This window comes from Oncorhynchus clarkii, chromosome 20 (genome assembly GCF_045791955.1).
Source record: "Oncorhynchus clarkii lewisi isolate Uvic-CL-2024 chromosome 20, UVic_Ocla_1.0, whole genome shotgun sequence".
Classification (NCBI taxonomy): Eukaryota; Metazoa; Chordata; class Actinopteri; order Salmoniformes; family Salmonidae; genus Oncorhynchus; species Oncorhynchus clarkii.
Window position 1 is genome coordinate 64,026,398 of NC_092166.1, and position 24,739 is coordinate 64,051,136.

The 24,739-nt window shown below is 41.5% G+C and overlaps 3 protein-coding genes across 3 annotated transcripts; 2 read left to right on the top strand and 1 right to left on the bottom strand.

The window, feature by feature from the left end:
- Positions 1–1,217: 1,217 nt before the first annotated feature.
- Positions 1,218–6,287, bottom strand: LOC139376705 (transcription factor MafF-like). Its single transcript, XM_071119570.1, has 3 exons — positions 5,934–6,287; positions 4,361–4,447; positions 1,218–4,259 (listed from the first exon to the last, which is right to left on the bottom strand). The coding sequence occupies exons 2-3, from the start codon at positions 4,391–4,393 to the stop codon at positions 3,816–3,818; spliced, it is 477 nt and encodes a 158-aa protein (XP_070975671.1). The 5' UTR covers positions 4,394–4,447; positions 5,934–6,287; the 3' UTR covers positions 1,218–3,815.
- A 394-nt stretch (positions 6,288–6,681) lies between these two features.
- Positions 6,682–11,564, top strand: LOC139375637 (translocase of outer mitochondrial membrane 22 homolog (yeast)). Its single transcript, XM_071117440.1, has 4 exons — positions 6,682–7,004; positions 8,411–8,529; positions 9,401–9,518; positions 10,552–11,564. Exons 1-4 carry the CDS (start codon positions 6,915–6,917, stop codon positions 10,624–10,626), a joined length of 402 nt encoding a protein of 133 aa, XP_070973541.1. The 5' UTR covers positions 6,682–6,914; the 3' UTR covers positions 10,627–11,564.
- A 396-nt stretch (positions 11,565–11,960) lies between these two features.
- LOC139375638 (DNA meiotic recombinase 1) lies at positions 11,961–23,486 on the top strand. The gene is made up of 13 exons (XM_071117441.1): positions 11,961–12,322; positions 12,641–12,685; positions 12,900–13,046; positions 13,211–13,293; positions 13,409–13,461; positions 13,586–13,627; positions 13,759–13,831; positions 16,417–16,508; positions 21,941–22,014; positions 22,205–22,319; positions 22,465–22,525; positions 22,661–22,777; positions 22,937–23,486. Exons 1-13 carry the CDS (start codon positions 12,266–12,268, stop codon positions 23,004–23,006), a joined length of 1,029 nt encoding a protein of 342 aa, XP_070973542.1. The 5' UTR covers positions 11,961–12,265; the 3' UTR covers positions 23,007–23,486.
- Positions 23,487–24,739: the final 1,253 nt, after the last annotated feature.

The following is a 24,739-nucleotide window of genomic DNA, read 5'->3' on the forward strand; positions in this document are numbered from 1 at the left end:
TCCTTTTTGGCAAACCCCAAGAAGGCTGTCATGTGCTTTTCACTGAGGAGTGGCTTCTGTCAGGCAACTCTACCATATAGGCCTGATTGGTGGTGTTGCAGAGATGGTTGTCTTTCTGGAAGGTTCTACCATCTCCACAGAGGAACTCTGGAGCCCCAGAGTAGCCACTTATGAAACTCAGTGACCACCAGCCCCAGAGTGACCACCAGGCCCTTCTCTCAGGCCCGTCTCCCCCAATTGCTCAGTTTGGCTGGGCGGCCAGCTCTAGGAAGAGTTTGTGGTTCCAAACTTCTTCCATTTGAGAATGATCGAGGTCACTGTGTTCTTGTGGACCTTCAATGCTGCAGAAATGTTTTGGTATCCTTCCCCAGATCTGTGCCTCGACACAATCCTCTCAGAGCTCTACAGACAATTCCTTCGAACTCATGGCTTGGTTTTTGCTGACATGCACTGTCAACTGTGGGACATAATATATATACAGGTGTGTGCCTTTCCAAATGTCCAGTCAATTGAATTTACAACAGGTGGACTCCAATCAAGTTGCAGAAACATCAAGGATGATCAATGGAAACAGGATGCACCTGAGCTCTTTTTGTGCTTTGATTATTGGGTATTGTGTGTAGATTAAGGAGGACAAAAAATATTTAATCCATTTTAGAAGGCTGTAACATAAGTAGGAAAAATCAAGGGGTCTGAATACTTTCCAAATGCACTGTATACAGTATAAATGATAAATCACACCATTTTATGTACAATATATACAACATTTATTTCAATTATTAATATATAAAATAGACAATGTACTTAATTTTCACCATAGAAAAAATACATGTAATAAATACAAAGACCATTTTTGTTTTGCGGTATAACAAAACATCCAGCACAATTTGACAATAATCTTAGATGAGACATTAGATATTACTGAGGATAAATGCTATGCGACATTGATATTGAGCAGATAGCTAAATATATCTTACAGAAGTAATCAACACAATGTCACTATTGACAATTTAAATCATATTGCTATTACTTTCCGAACATTAAGTCAACCCCAGTCTAATAAGAGTCAGCAGGGGTTTATTGATAAATCATGGATGTTACAAGGTTTTCAATTGAATTAAGCACCACCTCATATCGGTCCTCTTCTCCTTCCTCATTCACCTCCCAAATCCTCTTCTACCACCACATCTTTCCTTCATATCCTGTTATCCCTTTCCTTTTCATCTCTGCCTCATTCTTTTATTCCTTTATCATTCTTTTCCTTCGTTCTTTCTCAGTGTTACTCTCCCTCTCGAGCCATTTCAGAAAACAAACGTGAAATAAAATGTATCATAAATAACAATACGTATCATCACCTTGGTACTTGATAGAAAAATAATATCCCTACAACAAGCCACTCGACTCACTATGAAATTAGTACAAATATGGTGTACACGCATACTAAAATCATCTTACAGCAACATGACCATCGGCTTTTAGCATATCTAAACAGCTCATTACGACAGTTAAACATTACACAAATAATCGTCACACACTCAGTACAACAATTAGACGTGAGAATTTCCCCAAACTAGTCATACGCAGGTATTTGAAACATACATTACACCACAGCACTCATTAGCTTTTGTAATATCTATTCTTTAAATACAAATAAAATAGAATACCTCTGAATAAATGTTCGCTCAAACATTTGTCTCTTGTATAAACATTACAAAATAATATAAAGGAATGTATCAATAGATTTTTGCATTGACATAGTATTCTACGAGATGTGGATTTTTCAACTGTTTCCAGCAATGACCAACTACAACCAAAGCCGTTTATAACAAACCAAAATGTGCACTGTGCAGTTGAAATACACCCATGTAGCCACTACAAACGGCAACACAGTGAAGCACAATAGTATCGACACACAAGAGTACAGATGAACAACACTCCAAGACATGTACAGATGTCAATTGTGATGCCGTTTAAAACGCAAAGCTTGCATTGGAAGAAGCTGTGGAAGAGTCTGATTAACCCAGACATTGTGTAGCGGGGCTAGATGCCATGCTAGAAGGCAGAGCGCTAGCCGGCTCAGCCTGTTGAGTAGCAGTATCAGAGAGCACCAGCAGCAAGACTGGCTTTGTCGAGGGGTGTTGTCTATGTCCCTGTTTTGCACGCCTGTCGTGCCTCAGCCGGACTCGTCAGCAGTCATGTTTCCTCAACTGCACATCTGTATGAGTCTGTATGTGTGATGGCTGGGTTTAGAGTGAGTATTTGTCACTGACTGAACACCTTACTTGTGTGTGTGTGTGTGTTTGTGACAGGGTTTCCGTTAGCCGGTAATAGCCGGCTTTTGGCCGATAACTAAAATTGCCGCCGGCCTATTGTCCTGGAGAAGAAGGAAAATTGCATTGTGAAAATGCATTTTAGCCTATTTATTGATTGAAATACCAGTCGATGTAGCGCAAGAGCTGCTTCTACAGCTCATAAAACAGCTTGTTTGTTGCTGCTGGAGTGAAACATGCTACTATAAGCTCAATCACTGTACAACAATTCTATATGCAATCTTGCAATCTTGTGTTAAAAACAGTTTTGATGGTCACGATTAAAAAGAGCTACTATTTTTATTTATCAACTGTTAATTGAAGCGCACTTCCCATTCGCCATTCAAGTGCATAGGCAACTAGGCAGGCTTCAGCGTGTCAACACACCACTTTGCAATGAGCAGGAGGCAGTATGTATTTTGAAAACATATACTTAATTGTTTGAAACCGGAACATTTAACTACACATTATGAGGCATGTCTTACCTTGCTTCAAAGTAGCCTAGCCAAAATCCAACCAAACGTGCAGGCAATTATTTTCTAACGGCTTCCATATTCTATTGAAACCAGTAGCCTATTTCTCATGTTCTACTGGTTTTCAGATCAACCTTCTTCCATTGTCCAGTAGCCGAAAGGCACAATCCTAGTCATATAAGCAGCCCATGCTAGTTGTTGCACCTTTAGAGGTCCACTCTTTCTAAATTTCTAACAGATATTTTCAACTCTGTCTCATGAAACCGCTCGCATGTGTGGTGTGCTTTTGAAAACTATTTTTTACTAACAATTGTATTATGGAACGAACATTCACACATAGCCGACTGCCTTGTCTGGAATTTCTGTGCCTATAATGTGAAGAAATTTGTTTATGAACATTTTAAGTTAAACTTTCAGATATGTTGCATGAGCCTCATTGCTTTAAAAATTGGGATGTAAACTAGGCCTACTGGTTATATGAATTTGGGATCTATCGTCCCACAACTGTCCCAGTCTGTTTGGAATAGGCTATGTTGGAATAGGCTATATTGACATAGGCTATGTTCATTACTCATCTTGTTGGCTGAGGAAAAGTAAATGTGGACAGTTATTCTAACATCTTCAAATTGCGCATCGGAATTCAGTAAGAAGTATTCACATGGTTGCACCCTCGAGTTCCATGTCCCGTTAAGAAGAATAACCATAATCAAAATGTGATTTGTCATTCTGAGCACCGTGGGTGGACGCACTAATCAGGTTACACACCCAATACATATGAGTCCGGTAAACATCTTAAATGTCCGGTAAATTAAAACACTGCCGTTCAAAGGTCTGGCGTCACATTTTCCTAACGGAAACCCTGGTGTGCGAGTGTATGTGTATCATCCTAAGCGCGTGAGTTTCATAAGTGCCTATTTGTCTGTGTTCCTCCAATCCTCCTGCGCTCTCCATGTGTCTGCCTGTGTGTGTGTGTCTATATGAGAGATGAGAGTATGTGCGTGCATGAGTCCCTTCCCAGCCCGATCGGTTCCTCCTAGGAGCCCCCCTGCTCTCTTTGGACGTGGGCCTGTGGCGGGGTCTTCACTATGGTAATGACCGAGGCTGTGTTCAGGCGTGGGGCCGTAGCCAGGATGTTACCTCCTCCAGACTCTAACCCACGGGCGAACCTCTGCAGGGCAGCCAGCCTGGCCCCCAGGCCCTCCAGCTCTCTCCTCATCCCAGCGTTCTCCACACCCAGCCTCTCCACCTCCCTCTGGAGCTCCTTTTTCTGCTGCTCCAGGGCCTCACGCTGGGACACGCGCTTCACCCGGCAGCTGGCCGCATAGCCACGGTTCTTCAGGGTGCGCCGGCGCTGCTTGAGCTTCTGGACCTCCTCACGGGATAGACCCCGTAGGTGGAGGTTGAGCTCCCGTACAGACAAGGACATGAGCTCGCTGTCCGACAACACCGGAACATTCTCACCACACTCTCGCTTCACCTGGAGAGGGATGGAGAGTTTGACCATTTTCTTTGCAAAGTATGTGTAAAATGTACTTTAAAATTGAATAAACTCCCAACTTAAATGTTTTGTAATTCTACCTTCAGGGCTTTGCTGCTTCTTTCTGACGTCATGGTCTGGCTTTATCCTCTGTCTCCGACACCAGTAAACACTGAGTTACAGACGATCTACAAGAGAGGGAGTGAGAGAAAGGCCATTCAATTAAGTTGAAGCACTTGAGAAATATTATTTCCCCTATATACTGCTTGGTATAGTAGGATATAAAGATATTCAATCTTGGACTGAAGATTTTCTTTTGGAAAAAAATAAATAAGAAAAAAAACATGCCACAATTTTTGAATGTTGAAGATTTCTCCCAGCTGGAATCGTGAAGGGAAGTTAGGCCTATCATGTGCCCATCCCACATTGCTCAAAGCAGGCGTTCCCCTCAAACACTAGTAACCACTTCTTCCTAACACTCATAACAGAACTGGCCTCTCCAAAACATTGGTAATAATACAGTAATAACCTAATGGATTGGACATAGTGCTTTTCCAAATGCTCAAAGCAAGGTTCATTGGAGGCTGGCTTGGTTGTACTCTTGCATGTGAAACTCGGATTTCTGAGGATATTTTTTTAAACATTCTAATATCTTATCTATTCATGACAAATGGAATCCGTGTTTTGAGTGTTACTTTATCAGTTATTCTTGTCTTTGATGTAAGCTATCCTCACCATGTTGTCATAATCACTCACAACCTTACATTGTCTAGTCTAAACCTGATAATAATGATTGTTCTAAACCTAAAGAAAGACTGAGTTTGCTTTCGGTGGATCCTTGACCTCACCGTTTTCTGAAATGCGTGGGAAGTGACTGTATACTCAACGACTGTCCTACCACGAGGCGCCGTTGTAAACCGATATGACCATTTCATAAAGTCATAGTGATTCAGCAATAAGCTGCGCACCGCTAGTGTCTTACGCGCGACTACAATCACTCTCTTACATGCAGTTTGTAAAAGAAAACTCCATTAAATATTTAACATACACGTTTCCTCAAATTCTCAATTTAAAGCAGTATTTTGTGCCTAATAATAGTGTTGTAACACAATACAGTGCTGACGTTAGATGTCGACCAAATTACGTTTCAATACATCATTAAAAACTAGCTGAGAAGCAGAAACACAAAGCTATATTTACCGTTCAAAATATATTGTTGTTTCATAAACCGACTTTCGTTATTACCGGAATTAAAGATGCCTGCCTACCTAAACATTTAATTCTCAATAACAATCCACCCATTTCCTTATACGGAAGGGAGCTGGCGAGCTAGGTGCGCCATGCTACGCTAACTCGATGCGATAGTAAACACACGGCCATTGCAAGTGCGCAGGTGGCCACCCATTTCTTTTAGCAACGTTTAAAACGTTAATTTTATGAGAACCTACACAATTTTAAACAGAACACCAAATATCGAGTATAATACTTGACACGCATCTAAGATATGTAAATAGTGAATGTGGTCGTGTCTTTGTTGCCAAATTGTAACAATTTCGCAAGGCTAACTAAACAACATGCTAACGTTAGCTAGTACTCTAGCTAGCACATTAGCCAGCAACATGGATTAGCCAATGCTAGGTGGCTAACCAGAAAAGCAAACAGCTGCCTACTTACTTGTCCTTGGCTATGTCGTTGGAGAGTACCAGCTGCCAGTCCTTCAGTTGTCAACACAATTGTATAAAAAAAATGTTTTTAAAACACGGGGAAACGTCAAATACTGTGTTCAAGTCGAAGCGAGTCAAGCGACAAAATGTCAGTTCGCCTTTTCCCGGAATTACTCTGTTCTGTGGGGTTGGATTCTTTCATTCACAAAAAACACCGTTACAATGACGTGAACTCTAAAGAATGAGGGTGGATCCGCCCGCCCCCAGCGTACGAGATGGAAGGATGTAAACAATAAGGATTCCCTGCGTCCCAAACTTTTCCATGATGAAGACCTGCCTCTCCTTTCCTAACCTTATTGATTTTGAAAGGCACTGCATGGAAAAGGAAAATAGATTAGGGAAGAATGACATTCCAAAGGAATAGTCAGCTGCATTTGCTTCTTGCTCACTCAGTGAATGTTAGTGAAAATGACTTTCATGTTTATAAAAGTGAAATAAAAAGCAACAACCTGAAATTCCAATAATGCTTATAGAAAGGGGAGATGCTGACTCCTTACGAATAGATTGCATTTGGAAATCAAAAATGTTGAGGCTGTTCTTATAGTGGATTACTAGCCCAAAGACCACAATTTCTAATACAGAAATACTATAAACTATCTTCATAACATATATATATTTTTTATCGTTTTTTGTTCAATCCCAAAACACACTGGTTAGACCTCTCGTACAACAGAGGGCGCAATTTATTTTAGCTAGCCAGGCAAGTAACCATTTTTGCCGTCATCCAACGCACATGTAGCTTTTAACCGAGTGACCTCAGATTGTCGCAGGACCAATGCTCACCTTTTGGGTCCAATATTTATGCAAGCCGGGACCAATGCAATAATTCCACGATAAAACATTAAAATACTGATTTGCCCTTCCACCAATTGAGGTACATTTTAAATTAACTAAACACACAGGCTGGTAAGCGGCGCGAGAACAGTTTTCCATGGCTGGAATCGAAGAGCTATCACCGGCTGCAGGCCCAGTCGAGACCCGTCCCCCAGAAGGCGAGATTGACGAAGATGAAGATGAAGAGGTAAAGATGAATGGAAACTTGACACATGTCACCCCATAACAGTCATGCACGATCACACGTACAGTTTCACTTGAGTGGTATGCCTATTTGACTAGCTAGCTAGCTGTAACTACTCAGGGTCATTCGTTATGCGAGTAATTGCTAGCTTGTTTGCTAACGTTACCGTGGTAGCTAGCTAGCTAACTTTCACATGTACATCTATAATATCTGTTTTACATGTACATGTATCTGTACTGTAATTGACTGTACTGTAAATGTAATGAAATAAAATAATGTCCCATGGTGTGGGTACCTTGTAAGAACAGTCATGTGGGGCGGTAGCCTAGTGGTTAGAGCGTTGGACTAGTAACCGGAAGGTTGCAAGTTCAAATCCCCGAGCTGACAAGGTAAAAATTTGTCGTTCTGCCCCTGAACAGGCAGTCCTGTTCCTAGGCTGTCATTGAAAATAATAATTTGTTCTTAACTGACTTGCCTAGTAAAATAAAGCTAAAAAAAAAAAGTGTCATTCTGTAATCTGTAGTTTACAGTGCTAACTAGTACCCCAACAGAACTGGAACACTATATATACAAAAGTATGTGGACGCCCCTTCAAATGAGTGGATTCGGATATTTCAGCCGCATCCAGCTCACCGCCATTGGACTCTGGAACAGTGGAAAAACATTATCTGGAGAAATGGATCATGTTATATTATCTGGCAGTCCGACGGACAAATCTGGGTTTGGCAGATGCCAGTAGAACTCTACCTGCTCGAATGCGTAGTGCCAACTGTAAAGTTTGGTGTTTGGAGGAATAATGGTCTGGGGCTGTTTTCCATGGTTTGGGCTGGGCCCCTTAGTTCCAGTAAAGGGAAATGTTAATGCCTATAATGACGATTCTGTGCATCCAACTTTGTGGCAACAGTTTGGGAAGGCCCTTTCACGTTTCAGCATGACAATGATCAGATGCGCAAAGCAAGGTCCATACAGAAATGGTTTGTCGAGATCGTTGTGGAAGAACTTGACTAGCCTGCACAAAGCCCTTACCTCAACCCCATCGAACACCTTTGGGATGAATTGGAACGGCGACTGCGAGCCAGGCCTAATCTCCCAACATCATTGCCCGACCTCACTAATGCTCTTGTGGCTGTCTACCTAGTTTGGTGGCAGAATTTGGGATGAGCTGTTGTAACAAATATTCCACAACACTAGTGTACCTAGTGGAAAGCCTTCCCGGAAGAGTGGAGGTTGTTACAGCAGCAAAGGAGGGGACCAACTCCATATTAATGCCCATGATTTTGGATTGAGATGTTCGACAAGCAGGTATCCTCATACTTTTGGTAATTTAGTGTACCTCCATTCTTTTATTGGGTCTAAAATAACCATGCTATCTGTGTTGTAGTAACTTCCTTGTGTCTCCCTTCCCTCAGCTGGATGAGACTATTATGGAGAGGCTGTGGGGTTTGACTGAGATGTTCCCTGATACACTGCGCTCTGCGGCTGAGGTGACCGCATCGGGCTCAGTCACTGTGGCCAAGAAGCTGTACAGGTAAATGTTCTCCTAAAAACTGCTGTTGCTGCTCTGGGTGTATCAGCAGCCTTAGAGTAGACCTCTCGTTTTAGATCTTCATCTACCCCATTCATAGACGCTAACTACCTTTAGTGCCTATTGACGATAGTGTCTGGGGTAGTTTTGTAAAGTGTGCCGACGCTTGCCCTAAATGTTAACACGCATCGCTTGCGGTATGGTTGAGAAACATAAGAAAAGTATTTTTCATATCAGCAAGAAATAATAATAGGAATAAAAGGTGAAATTACTATACCTTTATGGGGTTAGGGGTCCAACATGGCCAAATTTCCATGTTACAGCACTTGTTTACGGAAAACAGACGGAAGACAGTCCAAATACCTGTGCTAATGAGCTATTTGCATATCCAAACACCTGTGTGTAAACAGAAGATGGACGCCACAAACGTGAGAAATACTGTCAGCTCCAACTGTGTTATAACAGTAAGTGTATATTTTGCATTTGTGAAATTATTTTGATGTGATATGATAGCAATTGAAAATCGATTCACGTTTAGGGGGATTAGATAATTTGCCTCTAAACAGAAAATGTAAGGTCCTTGGACTATAACGAGTAACGTTAGGCTCCTTTAGTCCATTATTGGGCTAATCTTCACAATACACACAGACAATGAAGACGGAGCTGTGTGTGGATGGAGCACTATATTGCATTCCCAGTTCTGAACAGCTCCTCTGTATTCCAAGGACTGTTTTCCCTGCCTGTCCCTGATCTTGCCAAGGACAATCAGTTAGGCCATCTCTGTGTTTATTCTCTACTCCAGTTCTTTCTCCACGTCTGTTTTGTTATTTTACCCCCACCTTTCCATCTCCCCTCCTGCCTCTGTGTTTCTTAGTTTCTCCCGCGCTGCCCTGTGGGTGGGCACTACCTCGTTCATGATCCTGGTCCTTCCGGTGGTGTTTGAGACTGAGAGACTACAGCTGGAGCAGCAGCAGCTACAGCAGCAGAGACAGGTACTGTACTATCCCACTGACAGACGCTGTTCAGTTCCAAATACACAACCTAGGCCCTACTATTATGGTCTTGGCTCTTGTTTATGTCTGAAGAAAAAAATGCAATATGGCCAAAAGTACACACAAATTGTATAGCATATCAGACAGCAAGGTGGAGATATAATCATATAGCTACAGTGAACTCCAAAAGTAATGGGACCGTGACACAGCACCATGATTATGGACAGTGAGTGAATCGTGAATAATAATGAGTGAGAAAGTTAGACACACAAGTATCATACCCCCCAAACATGCTAACTTCTCACCATTACAATAATGGGTGGTTAGCATGTTTGGGCTGGTTATGATATTTATGCCTCTAACGTTCTCACTCATCATTATTCACGATTCATTCAAGATTATTTGTAATACTGGTAGCATCCACATGAATGTAGTTTTGTTTAGAAACATATTATATTCTTATTTACAATAAAAGTGACTCATGACACTACTTTATTTACCATGAATTTCTATTGGGCACAAAATAATCTTAAACAAAACCAAAACAAACAGCAAAAGCATCCAACAAGTTTGTAGGGTCACAAGCTTGATGTAATCATTGCAGGCTAGGAATATGGGACCAAATACTAAACTTTTGAGTACTTTAATGCACGTAAGTGAATTTGTCCCAATACATTTGGTCCCCTAAAATGGGGGGGGGGGGGGGCCTATGTACAAAAAGTGCAGTAATTTGTAGAAAGTTCACCCAATGTGGATGTAAATACCCTCAAATTAAAGATGACAGTCTGCACTTTAACCTCATAGTCATTGTATAATTTCAAATCCAAAGTGCGGAGGTACAGAGCCAAAACATCAACAAAATTGTCACTGTCCCAATACTTTTGGTGCTCACTGTATACCTATCCTATACTTTTCGATCTACGTGAAAAGGGTTGGATTTGGAATTGGGCAAATCACTCTTTCATTAGGAGTCATTAGGATCTGCAATGTTGTCAATGAACAAATGTTTTTGTAATGCCCCTTCCTTGTGTAGATCCTGTTGGGCCCCAATGCAGGGATGTCAGGTGGGATGCCAGGGCTGATGCCTCCCGCTCCAGTGAAAATGTGACCAATGTCCCTCCGACAGCCTTAGCGCTTCAACCAATGAGGGAGAGTGGAGACTTGGAAGGAGAGAGAGAGAGAGAGAGAGAGACACAGAGACAAATAAGAGGATACAAAGCTGCATCTGGTCAGCACATGTGCTCCTTCCAACATCCAGGATTGTCCATTTAAGGAGATTAGAGGAGGGTGATGCCACTTCATGGGTGTTGCAATAACGAATGTCCCTTTCGCTGTCTCTCTTACTCAACATCCTGCAGAGACTTCTGCACACTGTCTTCTGAGCACTGTTTTTACTTAATTTCTTTTTTTTATACATAGCGATGTAAATATGTATGTGAACCAAGGGATTTGGATCAGGTGGATAATTGAAGAAATTGGGATATTATTGTGGTTATAGGAGGTTACCAATAGTGGTGTGTGATCTGAATATTTTTTTTTTCTTCATGTGGGTCTGTAGCTACATATGGCCTTGAAACTGTTGTAACCTGTGTTTGGTTTGGGAACGTGTTCATTCCACTTGTATGTGGGAAAATCATGGTAGAGCTATGATGTCAGTCATGTCTGTCATATTCACAATCACAGCTGGTCCTTGAGATCTATAGTGTCTGCTGGTTTTGCAAAAGCATTGGTGATAAGAGTATGTATGTCACCTGTCGCTTGAGACATTGTTTCATTTGCGGGCATTAAAGCCATTAAAAAAAAAGCATCACAGAAAGTATATTTTGATAAGATTCAAACGGCACTTTCCCTGCATACGGTATAACTCTAAAGATATTATGTCAATGTACACATAGTCCTGTCAAGCCTGAGAGAATGTCAGTAACTTTTTTCTATTGTCACTTTGGAATGTATGTTCTCTTAACTTTGCAACGAGCAAATTCTGTCTTGTGTGTTCAACCTGAATGCAGGAATAAAAACACCAACGAAATGGACATTACAAAAAAAGTTGTATGATCATATATGCTAGATGGGTGCAGGGAAATGTAACGTGCTGCTTTGCCCTCTTTACGGTTAACTTGTTTGATTATTTACATGTAGGTTACTTTCCTTCTCTATCAGAGACATTCCATTTTGTATACTGTAGTAAAGCACAGGTATCTTACAGATACATGCTACAAATTGACTGTGGCTTTTGTGCATCAAGATCAGTCACTACCAAAGATTGTTGCTGAGGAGATTGACATTTCACTTGATTGTTGCTGAGGAGAGCATCTCGCGTGTACAGTTTGACATTTCACTTGATTGTTGCTGAGGAGAGCCTCTCCTGAGTAACTTTTATGATTGACAGCTCTCAACTTTCAGCACGAGCGTCAAACATTCCCGCCACCTCAAGAAGAAATCAGGTGGCAAGTAATTTTTCATCTTGATAAGGTCATCATTAGCTTTGCAACATTTTACAGGGTTGTGAAGTTAGTGAAAGAAGCAACCTCATTCTGTAGATGTTGATAACATCTTTCAGGAGCTATAGCTGACGTTGGGTAGCTAACAGATCGCTTGCTGACATCGCAAGAAATGTTATTTCCTCTGCCCCATTTATTAACTGGTAGCTTATAACGTTAGCTAGCAGCTAGCTCGCTGAAACAAAACAAAAAACATCTAGTTCAAGAGCAACGTTACTAGTAGCTAACTACATTGCGCTAATCAAGATGAAAGCAGCCGAGGATCAAGTTGTGGAGGATGAGGCCGGATATCAAGATGATGAGGTAACCTGCCTAAACTAGCTAATGTTAGCTTGCTTGCTAGCCTGGCTGTGGTTGTCAGTTTGGTTTGCCACTAGCATTCTCGTAGCTACTACTAGCTAGATACAGTACATGTTATTTTATCCCCAGGTAGAATGGCTTGTTGTAGCTAGTAAGTTAGCTGTCACTCATTGTTAATCATTCATAACATAGCTAGCTAATATATTGTTTGGTAATGGTAACTCAATTTCTACACTACTTTCATCTAGCCTAAGTCAGTGGCAGAATATTTTACTTCTCAACATAGTTTCAAACACGTTTTGTCATGTTCTTTACCAACAGGAGTCATTTTTCCAAGACATAGACACACTACAGAAGCATGGAATTGTGAGTATATCTGAAACCAAGGTCTAGGAAAGTAGTCTGCCCTGACCCTTGAGTGTTTAAAGAAACTTCGTCATGGGTCAGTTGGTAGATAAACTCAAGATTACACCTCAAAGCTAATAAGTAAAACATTTTTTAAAAAAGCAACACTTTCTCTATTCTCTCCCACCACCACCCCTTTCTTTCCCCCCTTCTATCCCACCCTCCATCCATTCAGAACATGGCAGATTTAAAGAAGCTGAAGTCTGTGGGTATCTGCACAGTAAAGGGGATCCAGATGACCACACGCAGAGCCCTGTGTAACATCAAGGGCCTTTCAGAAGCAAAGGTGGACAAGATCAAAGAGGCTGCTGGGAAAATTCTGGTGAGAGACTCAGCTGAGACACCTTCAGCATAGAGGACTTTGGTGTCTCATGATTAGTTTAATTATCAAGTCCCTAAAGATTCGGTTTGGGGATGAGGTATGGAAGACATGAATCAAATTAACTTCAGTTGACATGTTTTCATTTGCTCTTGTGTTCATTGTAGACCAATGGTTTCCTGACAGCATTTGAATATAGTGCGAAGAGGAAACAAGTGTTCCACGTCATGACTGGAAGCCTGGAGTTTGAGTTAAGATTCGCCCCAACATGCTCAACCTTTCATATTAATACATTTTCCTGAGTCATTTTACGGTATAATACAGTACTCCTATTTTTCCTCTTCATCCGTCGGTCTGCTCTGCAGTAAACTACTTGGGGGAGGTATGGAGAGCATGGCAATCACTGAGGCATTTGGAGGTGAGCTCTGTTTCTGACTGTGTCCCTCAGTCAAAGATATGATTAATCTCATGCTCATGATGTATAAGACCTGACCCGGGTCAGGTTTTTATCACACTTTAACAGTACAGTTTTTTTCCCTCAGAGTTTCGGACAGGCAAGACTCAGCTCTCTCATACACTATGTGGTAAGTGAATGGCTGAGGGTCTTTCCAGTAGTCCCAGATTTTCCAGTCCTGGAAGTCAGTTTTCAGAAACGTACAGATATTCTTCCATGGTTGGTTCTTGTCATTTAGTCCTTGTCTCTGTTGTTCTCCAGTCACAGCCCAACTTCCTGGAGAGGATGGCTACACAGGAGGAAAAGTCATCTTCATCGACACAGAGAACACCTTGTATCCAAATTTATCTGAGCTCTAATCTATAAAGCCAGATTTGCATCAATATAAATCCAGCTAATAATTCAGGGAGAGAGAATGTTTTTGTAATGTTACCCGTATATATTCTGTGTTGGTGTTAAAGTTAGGTGAACATTCAGTTAAAGTCAAGCAGAATTTATCTAGAACGTGGTTACAATGTTCTCAGAATATTAATATTGTAGACTCGTTTTATGGGAAGGTTCAAGAACATTCATGGGCCTATAGTATATGATTTAGAACAGACGAATAACTAGGTAGCCAGATGAAGAATATATTGTACCCTTTAGTTAACAGTTAAGCTATTATTAGCAAGTATTGTTTTAGTCATGTCCCCAAAAAGTTTCCACCGACACTCGCGAATAAGGCCATACAAAGTTGCTAAACTTTTTAGGAGCGATTCATATGATTAATTGAAACAATTATTTTTGTAACGAAACGAACAACTCACTTAACCATTGTATAAGTTGGGATTGGGTTCAACCACGGTGAATCAAATAATTTGAATCAAAATAATAATTTATGAAATGTGAACATTAACTTGAGGAAAAAATATTAGGCTTCAAAACTTGTTTTGTAGATACTTCCAGTTGATTTTGGCATCTGAGCTATTGCAACTCAATAGGTGCTAGTCAGCCTGCAAAGTTAACACTAAGGTAGCTAAGATACAGTGCATTCGGAAAGTATTCAAAAACTATCTACACACAATACCCTATAGTGACAAAGCATATTTATTACCAAAAAAAACTTTAATATCACATTTACATAAGTATTCAGACCCATTACTCAGTTGTTGAAGCACCTTTGGCAGCGTTTACAGCCTTGAGTCTTCTTGGGTATGACACTACAAGCTCGGCACACCTGTATTTGAGGAGTTTCTTACATTCTTGTCTGAAGATAATTTCAAACTGTCAGGCTGAATGGGGAGCGTCAATGCAAAGCTATTTTCAGGTCTCTCTAGAGATGTTTGATCGGGTTCAAGTCCGGGCTCTGGCTGGGCCACTCGAGGACATTCAGAGACTTGTCCTGAAGCCACTCCTGCATTGTCTTGGCTGTGTGCTTAGTGTCGTTGTCCTGTTGGAAGGTGAATCTTTGCCCCAGTCTGAGGTCCTGAGCACTCTGGAGCAGGTTTTCATCAAGGATCTCTCTGTACTTTGCTCCGTTCATCTTTCCCTCGAACCTGACTAGTCTCCCAGTCCCTGCCACTGAAAAACATCCCCACAGCATGATGCTGTCACCACCATGCTTCACCGTAGGGATGGTGCCAGGTTTCCTCCACATGTGACGCTTGGCATTCAGGCCAAATAATTCAATCTTGGTTTCATTAGACCAGAGAATCTTGTTTTCTCATGGTCTCATTGAAAACTCCAAGCTGGCTGTCGTGCCTTTTACTGAGAGAGTCGCTTCCATCTCCCCACTCTACCCTAAAGGACATATTGGTGTAGTGCTGCAGAGATGGTTGTCCTTTTGGAAGGTTCTCCCATCTCCACAGAGGAACTCTGGAGTGGCCATCGGATTCTTGGTCATCTCCCTGACCAAAGCCCTTCTCCGATTTCTCAGTTTGGCCGGGCGGCCAGCTCTAGGGAGAGTCTTGGTGGTTCCAAACTTATTTTATTTAAGAATGATGGAGGCCACTGTTTTCTTGGGGACCTTCAATGCTGCAGACATTTTTTGTACCCTTCCCCAGATCTGTGCCTCGACACAATCCTGTTTCTGAGTTCTACGGACAATTCCTCAGACCTCGTGTCTTGGTTTTTGCTCTGACATGCACTGACAACTATGAGACGTTTTATCGGCAGGTCTGTCCTTTTCCAAATCATGTCCTATCAATTGAATTTACCACAGGTGGACTCCAATCCATTTTTTAAAATAAATTTGCCATAAAATTCTCAAAACCTGTTTACGCTTTGTCATTATTGGGTATTGTGTGCAAAGCTGTTATCAAGGCAAAGGGTGGCTACTTTGAAGAATCTCAAATATAAAATATATTTAGATTTGTTTAACACTTTTTTGGTTACTACATCGTTCCATATGTGTTATTTCATAGTTTTGATGTCCACTATTATTCTACAATGTAGAGAATAGTCTAAATAAATAAAAATGTAGGTGTGTCAACTTTTGACTGGTACTGTATATTCTGAGAACATGACAACCATGTTCTGTATATGTTTGGTGGGATGTTGATGGAATTTTATTTTAACCTACAGAAACTGGACACATGAATGTTCTTGCAAGTTTCCCATGAATTGTGTCTAGAACAGTAGTATCTTAAGTTCTGAGAACATGGTAACCACGTTCTGGGTAAGTTCTATTTAACATTAAGGGAATGGTTTCTTGGAAACATTCCCTGCACATCACAGAAACATTCCCATGAAAACGTTAGTTAATGAGCCTCTTAAGGGAACATTCTCTAAAGTTGTGAGAACGTTTGTTGTTAGCTGGGAAATCACCTGTACCTTTGCAAGTAGGATATAGGGTTATGAGGATCAGTGTTTTTATTCACGACTCAGCCATTAGTCTCTTACGAAATCCTAGGTTTTCCTTAACCTAATGTGACCCTCTAGTCGTCCAGACAGACTGAAGGACATAGCAGACAGGTTCAATGTTGACCATGATGCTGTACTGGACAATGTGTTATACGCCCGAGCCTACACCAGTAAGACGTCTAACTAAGTCATTAAACAGTACCTCTCTCATCATTACTGCCTAAACCTGAGAACATATTGTCTGAGGAAAGCAGTTTCACAATCTTAGATATACATTTTATTTTTTTTAAATTTCACCTTTATTTAACCAGCCAGGCCAGTTGAGAACAAGTTCTCATTTAAAACTGCGACCTAGCCAAGATAAAGCAAAGCAGTGCGACACAATCACAGAGTTACACATGAAATAAACAAACGTGTATAAAACACAATATAAAAATCTATATACAGTGTGTGCAAATGTAGTAAGATTAGGAAGGTAAGGCAATAAATAGGCCATAGTGGCGAAATAATTCAAATTTAGCAATTAAACACTGGAGTGTTAGATGTGCAGAAGATGAATGTGCAAGTAGAGATACTGGGGTGCAAAGGAGCAAAAAAATAAATATGTGGATGAGGTAGTTGGGTGGGCTATTTACAGATGGGCTTTGTACAGGTGCAATGATCGGTAAGCTGCTCTGACAGCTGATGCTTAAAGTTAGTGAGGGAAATATAATACTCCAGCTTCAGTGATTCTTGCAATTCGTTTCAGTCATTGGCAGCAGAGAACTGGAAGGATAGGCAGCCAAAGGAGGAGTTGGCTTTGGGGATGAACAGTGAAATATACCTGCTGGAGTGCGTCCCACTGGTGGGTGCTGCTATGGTGACCAGTGAGCTGAGATAAGGCGAGGCTTTACCTAGCAAAGACTTAGATGACCTGGAGCCAATGGGTTTGGCGATGAATATGTGGCAAAGGCCAGCCAACGAGAGCATACAGGTCGCAGTGGTGGGTAGTATATGGGGCTTTGGTGACAAAACGAATGGCACTGTGATAGACTACATCCAAATTGCTGAGTAGATTGTTGGAGGCTATCTTGTAAATTACATCACCAAAGTCAAGGATCGGTAGGATAGTCAGTTTTACGAGGGTATGTTTAGCAGCATGAGTGAAGGATGCTTTGTTGCGAAATAGGAAGCCGTTTCAAGATTTCATTTAGGATTGGAGATGCTTATTAATGTGAGTCTGGAAGGAGAGTTTACAGTCTAACCAGACACCTAGGTACATTTGAAGTAAGAAGTTTACATACACCTTAGCCAAACACTTTTAAACTCAGTTTTTCACAATTTCTAACATTTAATCCTAGTAATAATTCACTGTCTTAGGTCAATTAGGATTACCACTTTATTTTAAGAATGTAAAATGTCAGAATAATAATAGAGAGATTTGATTTCTTTCATCTTTTATTTCTTTCATCATATTCCCAGTGGTTCAGAAGTTCACATACACTCAATTAGTATTTGGTAGCATTGCCTTTAAATTGTTTAACTTGGGTCAAATGTTTCGGGTAGCCTTCAACAAGCTTCCCACAATAGGTTGGGTGAATTTTAGCCCATTCCTCCTGACAGAGCAAGTGTAACTGAGTCAGGTTTCTAGGCCCCCTTGCTCGCACACGCTTTTTCACTTCTGCCCACAAAGTTTCTATAGGATTGAGGTCAGGGCTTTGTGATGGCCTCTCCAATACCTTGACTTTGTTGTCCTTAAACCATTTTGCCACAACTTTGGAAGTATACTTGGGTCATTGTCCATTTGGAAAACCCATTTGCCGACCAAGCTTTAACTTCCTGACTGATGCCTTGAGATGTTTCTTCAATATATCCACATAATTTTCCTCCTTCATGATGCCATCTATTTTGTGAAGTACACCAGTCCCTCCTGCAGCATAGCACCCCCACGACATGATGCTGCCACCCCCGTGCTTCACGGTTGGGATGGTGTTCTTCGGCTTGCAAGAATCCCCCTTTTTCCTCCAAACATAACGATGGTCATTATGGCCAAACGATTCTATATTTATTTCGTCAGACCAGAGGACATTTCTCCAAAATGTTTGTCCCCCATGTGCAGTTGCAAACCGTAGTCTGGCTTTTTTATGGGGTTTTGGAGCAGTGGCTTCTTCCTTGCTGAGTGGCCTTTCAGCGTATGTCAATGTAGGACTTGTTTTACTGTGGATCAAGATACTTTTGTGCCTATTTCCTCCAGCATCTTCAGAAGGTCCTTTGCTGTTCTGGGATTGATTTGCACTTTTCGCACCAAAGTACGTTCAACTCTAGGAGACAGAATGCGTCTCCTTTTTGAGCGGTATGATGGCTGCGTCGTCCCATGGCGTTTATACTTGCGTACTATTGTTTGTACAGATGAACGTGGTACCTTCAGGTGTTTGGAAATTGCTCCCAAGGATGAACCAGACTTGTGGAGGTCTTGGCTGATTTCTTTTGATTTTCCCATTATGTCAAGCACAGGGGCACTGAGTTTGAAGGTAGGCCTTGAAATACATCCACAGGTACACCTCCAATTGAGTCAAATGATGTCAATTAGCCTATCCGAAGCTTCTAAAGCCATGACATCATTTTCTGGAATTTCTGGAAGCTGTTTAAAGGCACAGTCAACTTAGTGTATGTAAACTTCTGACCCACTGGAATTGTGATACAGTGAATTATAAGTTAAATAATCTGTCTGTAAACAATAGTTGGAAAAATGACATGCACAAAGTAGATGTCCAAACCGACTTCCCAAAACTATAGTTTGTTAACAAGAAATTTGTTGAGTGGTGGAAAAATGAGTTTTAATGAATCTAAGTGGATGTAAACTTCCGACTCCAACTGTATTTGTAGTTGTCCACATTTTCTAAGTCAGAACCATCCAGAGTAGTGATGCTAGGGGCGGGCCGGTGCGCGCAGCGATTGGTTGAAGAGGTTGTTTAGTTTTACTTGCATTTTAGAGCAGTTGGAGTCCACGGAAGGAGTGTGGTATGGCATTGAAGCTTGTCTAGAGGTTTGTTAACACAGTGTCCAAAGAAGGGCCAGAAGTATACAGAATGGTGTTGTCTGCGTAGAGGTGGATCAGAGAATCACCAGCAGCAAAAGTGACATCATTGATGTAAACAGAGAAAAGAGTCGGCCCTAGATTTGAACCTTGTGGCACCCCCATAGAGACTTCCAGAGGTTCGGACAACAGGCCCTCTGATTTGACACACTGAACTCTATCTGAGAAGTAGTTGGTGAACCAGGCGAGGCAGTCATTTGAGAAACCAAGGCTGTTGAGTCTGCCGATAAGAATGCGGTGATTGACAGAGTCAATAGCCTTGGCCAGGTCGATGAATACCGCTGCACAGTATTGTTTTTTATCGATGGCGGTTATGATATCGTTTAGGACCTTGAGCGTGGCTGAGGTGCACCCATGACCAGCTCGGAAAACAGATTGCATAGCGGAGAAGGTACGGTGGGATTCGAAATGGTCGGTGATTTGTTTGACTTGGCTTTCGAAGACTTTAGAAAGGCAGGATAGGATAGATATAGGTCTGTAACAGTTTGGGTCAAGAGTGTCTCCCCCTTTGAAGAGGGGGATGATCGCGGCAGCTTTCCAATCCTTAGGCATCTCAGACGATACGAAAGAGAGGTTGAACAGGTTAGCAATAGGGGTTGCAACAATTGCGGAGGATAATTTTAGAAAGAGAGGGTCCAGATTGTCTAGCCCAGCTGATTTGTAGGGTTCCAGATTTTGCTTCTCTTTCAGAACATCAGCTATCTGGATTTGGGTGAAGGAGAAATAGGGGAGGCTTGGGCAAGTTGCTGTGGGGGGTGCAGAGCTGTTGACCTGGGTAGGGGTAGCCAGGTGGAAAGCATGGCCAGCCGTAGAAAAATGCTTGTTGAAATTCTCGATTATCGTAGATTTATCTTGGTGACAGTGTTTTCTAGCCTCAGTGCAGTGGGCAGCTGGGAGGAGGTGCTCTTATTCTCCATGGACTTTAGTGTCCCAGAACTTTTTTGAGTTTGTGCTACAGGATGCAAATTTCTGCTTGAAAAAGCTAGTCTTTCTAACTGCCTGTGTATATTGGTTCCTAACTTCCCTGAAAAGTTGCATATCGCAGGGGCTATTTGATGCTAATGTAGTACGCCACAGGATGTTTTTGTGCAGGTCAAGGGCAGTCGAGTCTGGAGTGAACCAAGGGTTATATCTGTCCTTAGTTCTACATTTTTTGAACGGGGCATGCTTATTTAAGATGGTGAGGAAAGCACTTTAAAAGAATAACCAGGCATCCTCTACTGATTGAATGAGGTCAATATTCTTCCAGGATAGCCGGGCCAGGTCGATTAGAAAGGCCTGCTTGCTGAAGTGTTTTAGGGAGCGTTTGACAGTGATGAGGGGTGGTCGTTTGACCGCGGACCCATTACGGACGCAGGCAATGAGGCAGTGATCACTGAGATCCTGGTTGAAGACAGCAGAGGTGTATTTAGAGGGTAGGGTAGTCAGGATGATATCTATGAGGGTGCCAGTGTTTACGGATTTAGGGTTGTACCTGGTAGGTTCCTTGATAATTTGTGTAAGATTGAGGGCATCTAGTTTAGATTGTAGGACGGCTGGGGTGTTAAGCATATCCCAGTTTAAGTCACCTAACAGTACAAACTCTGAAGATAAATGGGGGGCAATTAATTCACATATGGTGTCCAGGGCACAGATGGGGTGGTCTATAACAAGCGGCAACAGTGAGAGACTTATTTCTGGAAAGGTGGATTTTTAAAAGTAGAAGCTCGAACTGTTTGGGCACAGACCTGGATAGCATGATAGAACTCTGCAGGCTATCTCTGCATTAGATTGCAACTCCACACCGTTTGGCAGTTCTATCTTGGCGGAAAATGTTGTAGTTGGGAATGGAAATTTCAGAATTTTTGGTGGCCTTCCTAAGCCAGGATTCAGACACGACTAGGACATCAGGGTTGGCGGAGTGTGCTAAAGCAGTGAATAAAACAAACTTAGAGAGGAAGCTTCTGATGTTAACATGCATGAAACCAAGGTTTTTACGGTTACAGAAGTCAACAAATGATAGCGCCTGGGGAATAGGAGTGGAACTGGGGGCTACAGGGCCTGGGTTAACCTCTACATCACCAAAGGAACAGAGGAGGTGTAGGATAAGGGTATGGCTAAAGGCTAAAAGAAAGGGTCGTCTACTGCGTTTGGGAACAGAATAAAAGGATCAGATTTCTGGGTGTGGTAGAATAGATTCAGGGCATAATGTTCAGACAATGGTATGGTAGGATGTGAGTACAGTGGAGGTAAACCTAGGCGTTGAGTGACGATGAGAGAGGTTTCGTCTCCGGAGGCACCAGTTAAGCCAGGTGAGGTCTCTGCATGTGTGTGGGGTGGGACAAAAGAGCTATCTAAGGCATTTAGAGTGGGACTGAGGGCTCTACAGTGAGTATACATTTGGTTAAGTATACATTTTGAGTCTGTTGTTTGTATTAAAAATAATACTGTGTACATTTGAAGCTGACTGCTGTATTTCCTAACTGGTACTATGACATCAGACAATTAAGCATTTGTACTGTATACATAATTGGATTTCAACTTCAGGTGAACACCAGATGGAGCTGTTGGATTTTGTGGCAGCCAAATTCCACGAGGAGGGTGGCGTCTTCAAACTTCTGGTATTAATGCAAAGAAAAGATAATCAATGTCACTTTGTTTTATGATAGTTATATTTTCATATTGTCAACTTCCATCACTGTACCTATCTTTCGTTAACACTTTAATTAATGCCGACAGGTATCATGCATTATGTTTTATACACATTTATAATGTCTTGTGTCTCTACGTCTTTTCCCTTTCTCCCCTCAGATCATAGACTCCATCATGGCTCTGTTCCGGGTAGATTTCTCTGGCCGAGGGGAGCTGGCAGAGAGACAGCAGAAGCTGGCCCAGATGCTCTCCCGTCTGCAGAAGATCTCTGAAGGTCTGGCGACTTCTCTTGCAGACATATATGCAAACTGCATTTAAGTCTGCAGCAGAAGAACTGGCAAAAAAAAACTCTTGACTTTTGCGTAAACCTTTCATTGATGTAGACATATTGATATTCATGTATTCTGCTCTCTCCCTAGAGTACAACGTTGCAGTGTTTGTCACCAACCAGATGACTGCAGACCCTGGAGCTGGGATGACGTAAGTGACTGTAACTAGATGTAGGAAATAGGGATTGGTTTGAAATTAGACTGAAAGTCAGCAACTCACTCGGCCAAAGTTCTAACAGGTTTTGGTCTGGAGTTCTGATCAGAGGGTTTCTCTTGTTTCTGTCAGGTTCCAAGCTGATCCCAAGAAGCCGATTGGAGGGCACATCCTGGCGCATGCGTCCACCACACGAATCAGCTTGAGGAAGGGACGCGGAGAGTTGAGAATTGCCAAGATATTTGACAGGTAATTAGTCTGAAAGTTCACTCACTCAATATATGTTGTTCTCATTATTCCTTAGTAATAACAACCCCCCTTCTAAAGAAGTGGTCAAATGTGATTTTTCTTGCTTATGGAGAAAGATCTACCTCCTCATAGCTTCATTTTTTCTATGACCTCCTGCAGTCCTGATATGCCTGAGAACGAGGCCACTTTCGCCATCACTCCAGGGGGAATTGCTGATGCCAAAGAGTGAAAGACCCTCATGGATTTACCAGTAAAGGAGAGGAAGCACATACAGTTCTAGGCAGTGTTTAGAAAATCGTAATTTTTTGAATTCTGATGAAGACTATTTGTACTATTTGGTGTTTATATGTACAGTGCCTTCAGAAAGTATTTATATCCCTAGACTTTCCCCACATTTTGTTGTGTTACAAATTGTGATTAAAATATATTTAATTGACATTTGTTTTTGTTAACGATCTACACAAAATACACTGTAATGTCAAAGTGGAAGAAAATTTTTTACATTTGTAAAAAAAAATATATATGAAAAATAAAGACTAATATACAGTATCTTGATATGATAAATATTTAACCCCTGAGTCAATACATGTTAGAATCACCTTTGGCAGCGATTACAACTTGTGAGTCTTTCTGGATAAGTCTCTAAGAGCTTTGCACACCTGAATATTTGCCCATTATTCTTTTTTAAAATTCTTCAAGCTCTGTCAAATTGGTTGTTGATCATTGCTAGACAAAAGTCTTGCCATACATTTTCAAGGAGTTTTCAATCAAAACTGTAACTCAGCCACTCAGGAACGGCACTGTCTTCTTGGTAAGCAACTCCAGTGTAGATTTGGCCTTGTGTTTTAGGTTTATGTCCTGCTGATCGGTGAATTCGTCTCTCAGTGTCTGATGGAAAGCAGACCGAACCAGGTTTTCTACGATTTTGCCTGCGCTTACCTTCATTCTGCTTCTTTTTAATCCTGAAAAACATCCAAGTCCTTAACAATTACAAGCATACCCATAACATTATGCAGCCACCACTATGCTTGAAAAGGAGTGGTACTCAGTAATGTGTTGTATTCACAAGAGGCTACTGATGTCACGGTCGTCGTAAGGAGGAGACCAAAGAGCAGCGTGATATGCGTACATACTTCTTTAGTTAAAGAAAGAACACTGAACAAACTTAACAAAACGTGAAGCTAATATGGCTAGTGCAGACAGGCAACTAAACATAGAATAACAACCCACAAAATACCCAAGGAATATGGCTACCTAAATATGGTCCCCAATCAGAGACAACAATAAACAGCTACCTCTGATTGAGAACCAATCTAGGCAACCATAGACATAAACACCTAGACTAGAAAAAACCCTAGACAATACAAAAACTAAACAAACCACCCTTGTCACATCCTGACCTAACCAAAATAATAAAGAAAACAAAGATAACTAAGGTCAGGGCATGACAACTGAGGGGAGGACATCTCATAATAATGGCTGGAATGGAGTGAATAGAATGGAATGGTATCAAACAGATGTTTCATGAGTTTGATTACCATTCCAATCATTCTGTTCCAGCCATTACTATGAGCCCGTCCTCCCCAATTAAGGTACCACCAACCTGCTGTGGTTGTAATGGATTTGCCCCAAACATAACACTTTGTGTTCAGGAGAAATGTTTTATTGTTTTGCCACATTTGTTGCAGTATTACTTTAGTGCCTTGTTGCAAACAGGATGCATGTTTTTTTTTTTGTTTTTTTTTCTGTACAGGCTTCCTTCTTTTCACTCTCATTTAGGTTAGTATTGTGGAGTAACTATGTTGTTGATACATCCTCAGTTTTCTCCTATCACAGCCATTAAAGTCACCATTGGCCTCTTGAAATCCCTGAGCGCTTTCCTTCCTTTCCAGCAACTGAGTTAGGAAGGACACCTGTATCTTTGTATTGCCTGGGTGTATTGAAACACCATCCCACAAGTTA

Bases quoted from the DNA above. Each gene is read 5' to 3' on its own strand.
- LOC139376705 (XM_071119570.1), bottom strand. From the start codon at position 4,393: ATGACGTCAGAAAGAAGCAGCAAAGCCCTGAAG. The intron at 4,260-4,360 runs GTAGAATTACAA...ATCCCTCTCCAG, and splicing joins GAAGCAGCAAAGCCCTGAAG to GTGAAGCGAGAGTGTGGTGA.
- LOC139375637 (XM_071117440.1), top strand. From the start codon at position 6,915: ATGGCTGGAATCGAAGAGCTATCACCGGCTGCAGGCCCAGTCGAGACC. The intron at 8,530-9,400 runs GTAAATGTTCTC...TGTGTTTCTTAG, and splicing joins GTGGCCAAGAAGCTGTACAG to TTTCTCCCGCGCTGCCCTGT. The intron at 9,519-10,551 runs GTACTGTACTAT...TTCCTTGTGTAG, and splicing joins AGCTACAGCAGCAGAGACAG to ATCCTGTTGGGCCCCAATGC.
- LOC139375638 (XM_071117441.1), top strand. From the start codon at position 12,266: ATGAAAGCAGCCGAGGATCAAGTTGTGGAGGATGAGGCCGGATATCAA. The intron at 13,047-13,210 runs GTGAGAGACTCA...TGTTCATTGTAG, and splicing joins AGGCTGCTGGGAAAATTCTG to ACCAATGGTTTCCTGACAGC. The intron at 13,294-13,408 runs GTTAAGATTCGC...TCTGCTCTGCAG, and splicing joins ACTGGAAGCCTGGAGTTTGA to TAAACTACTTGGGGGAGGTA.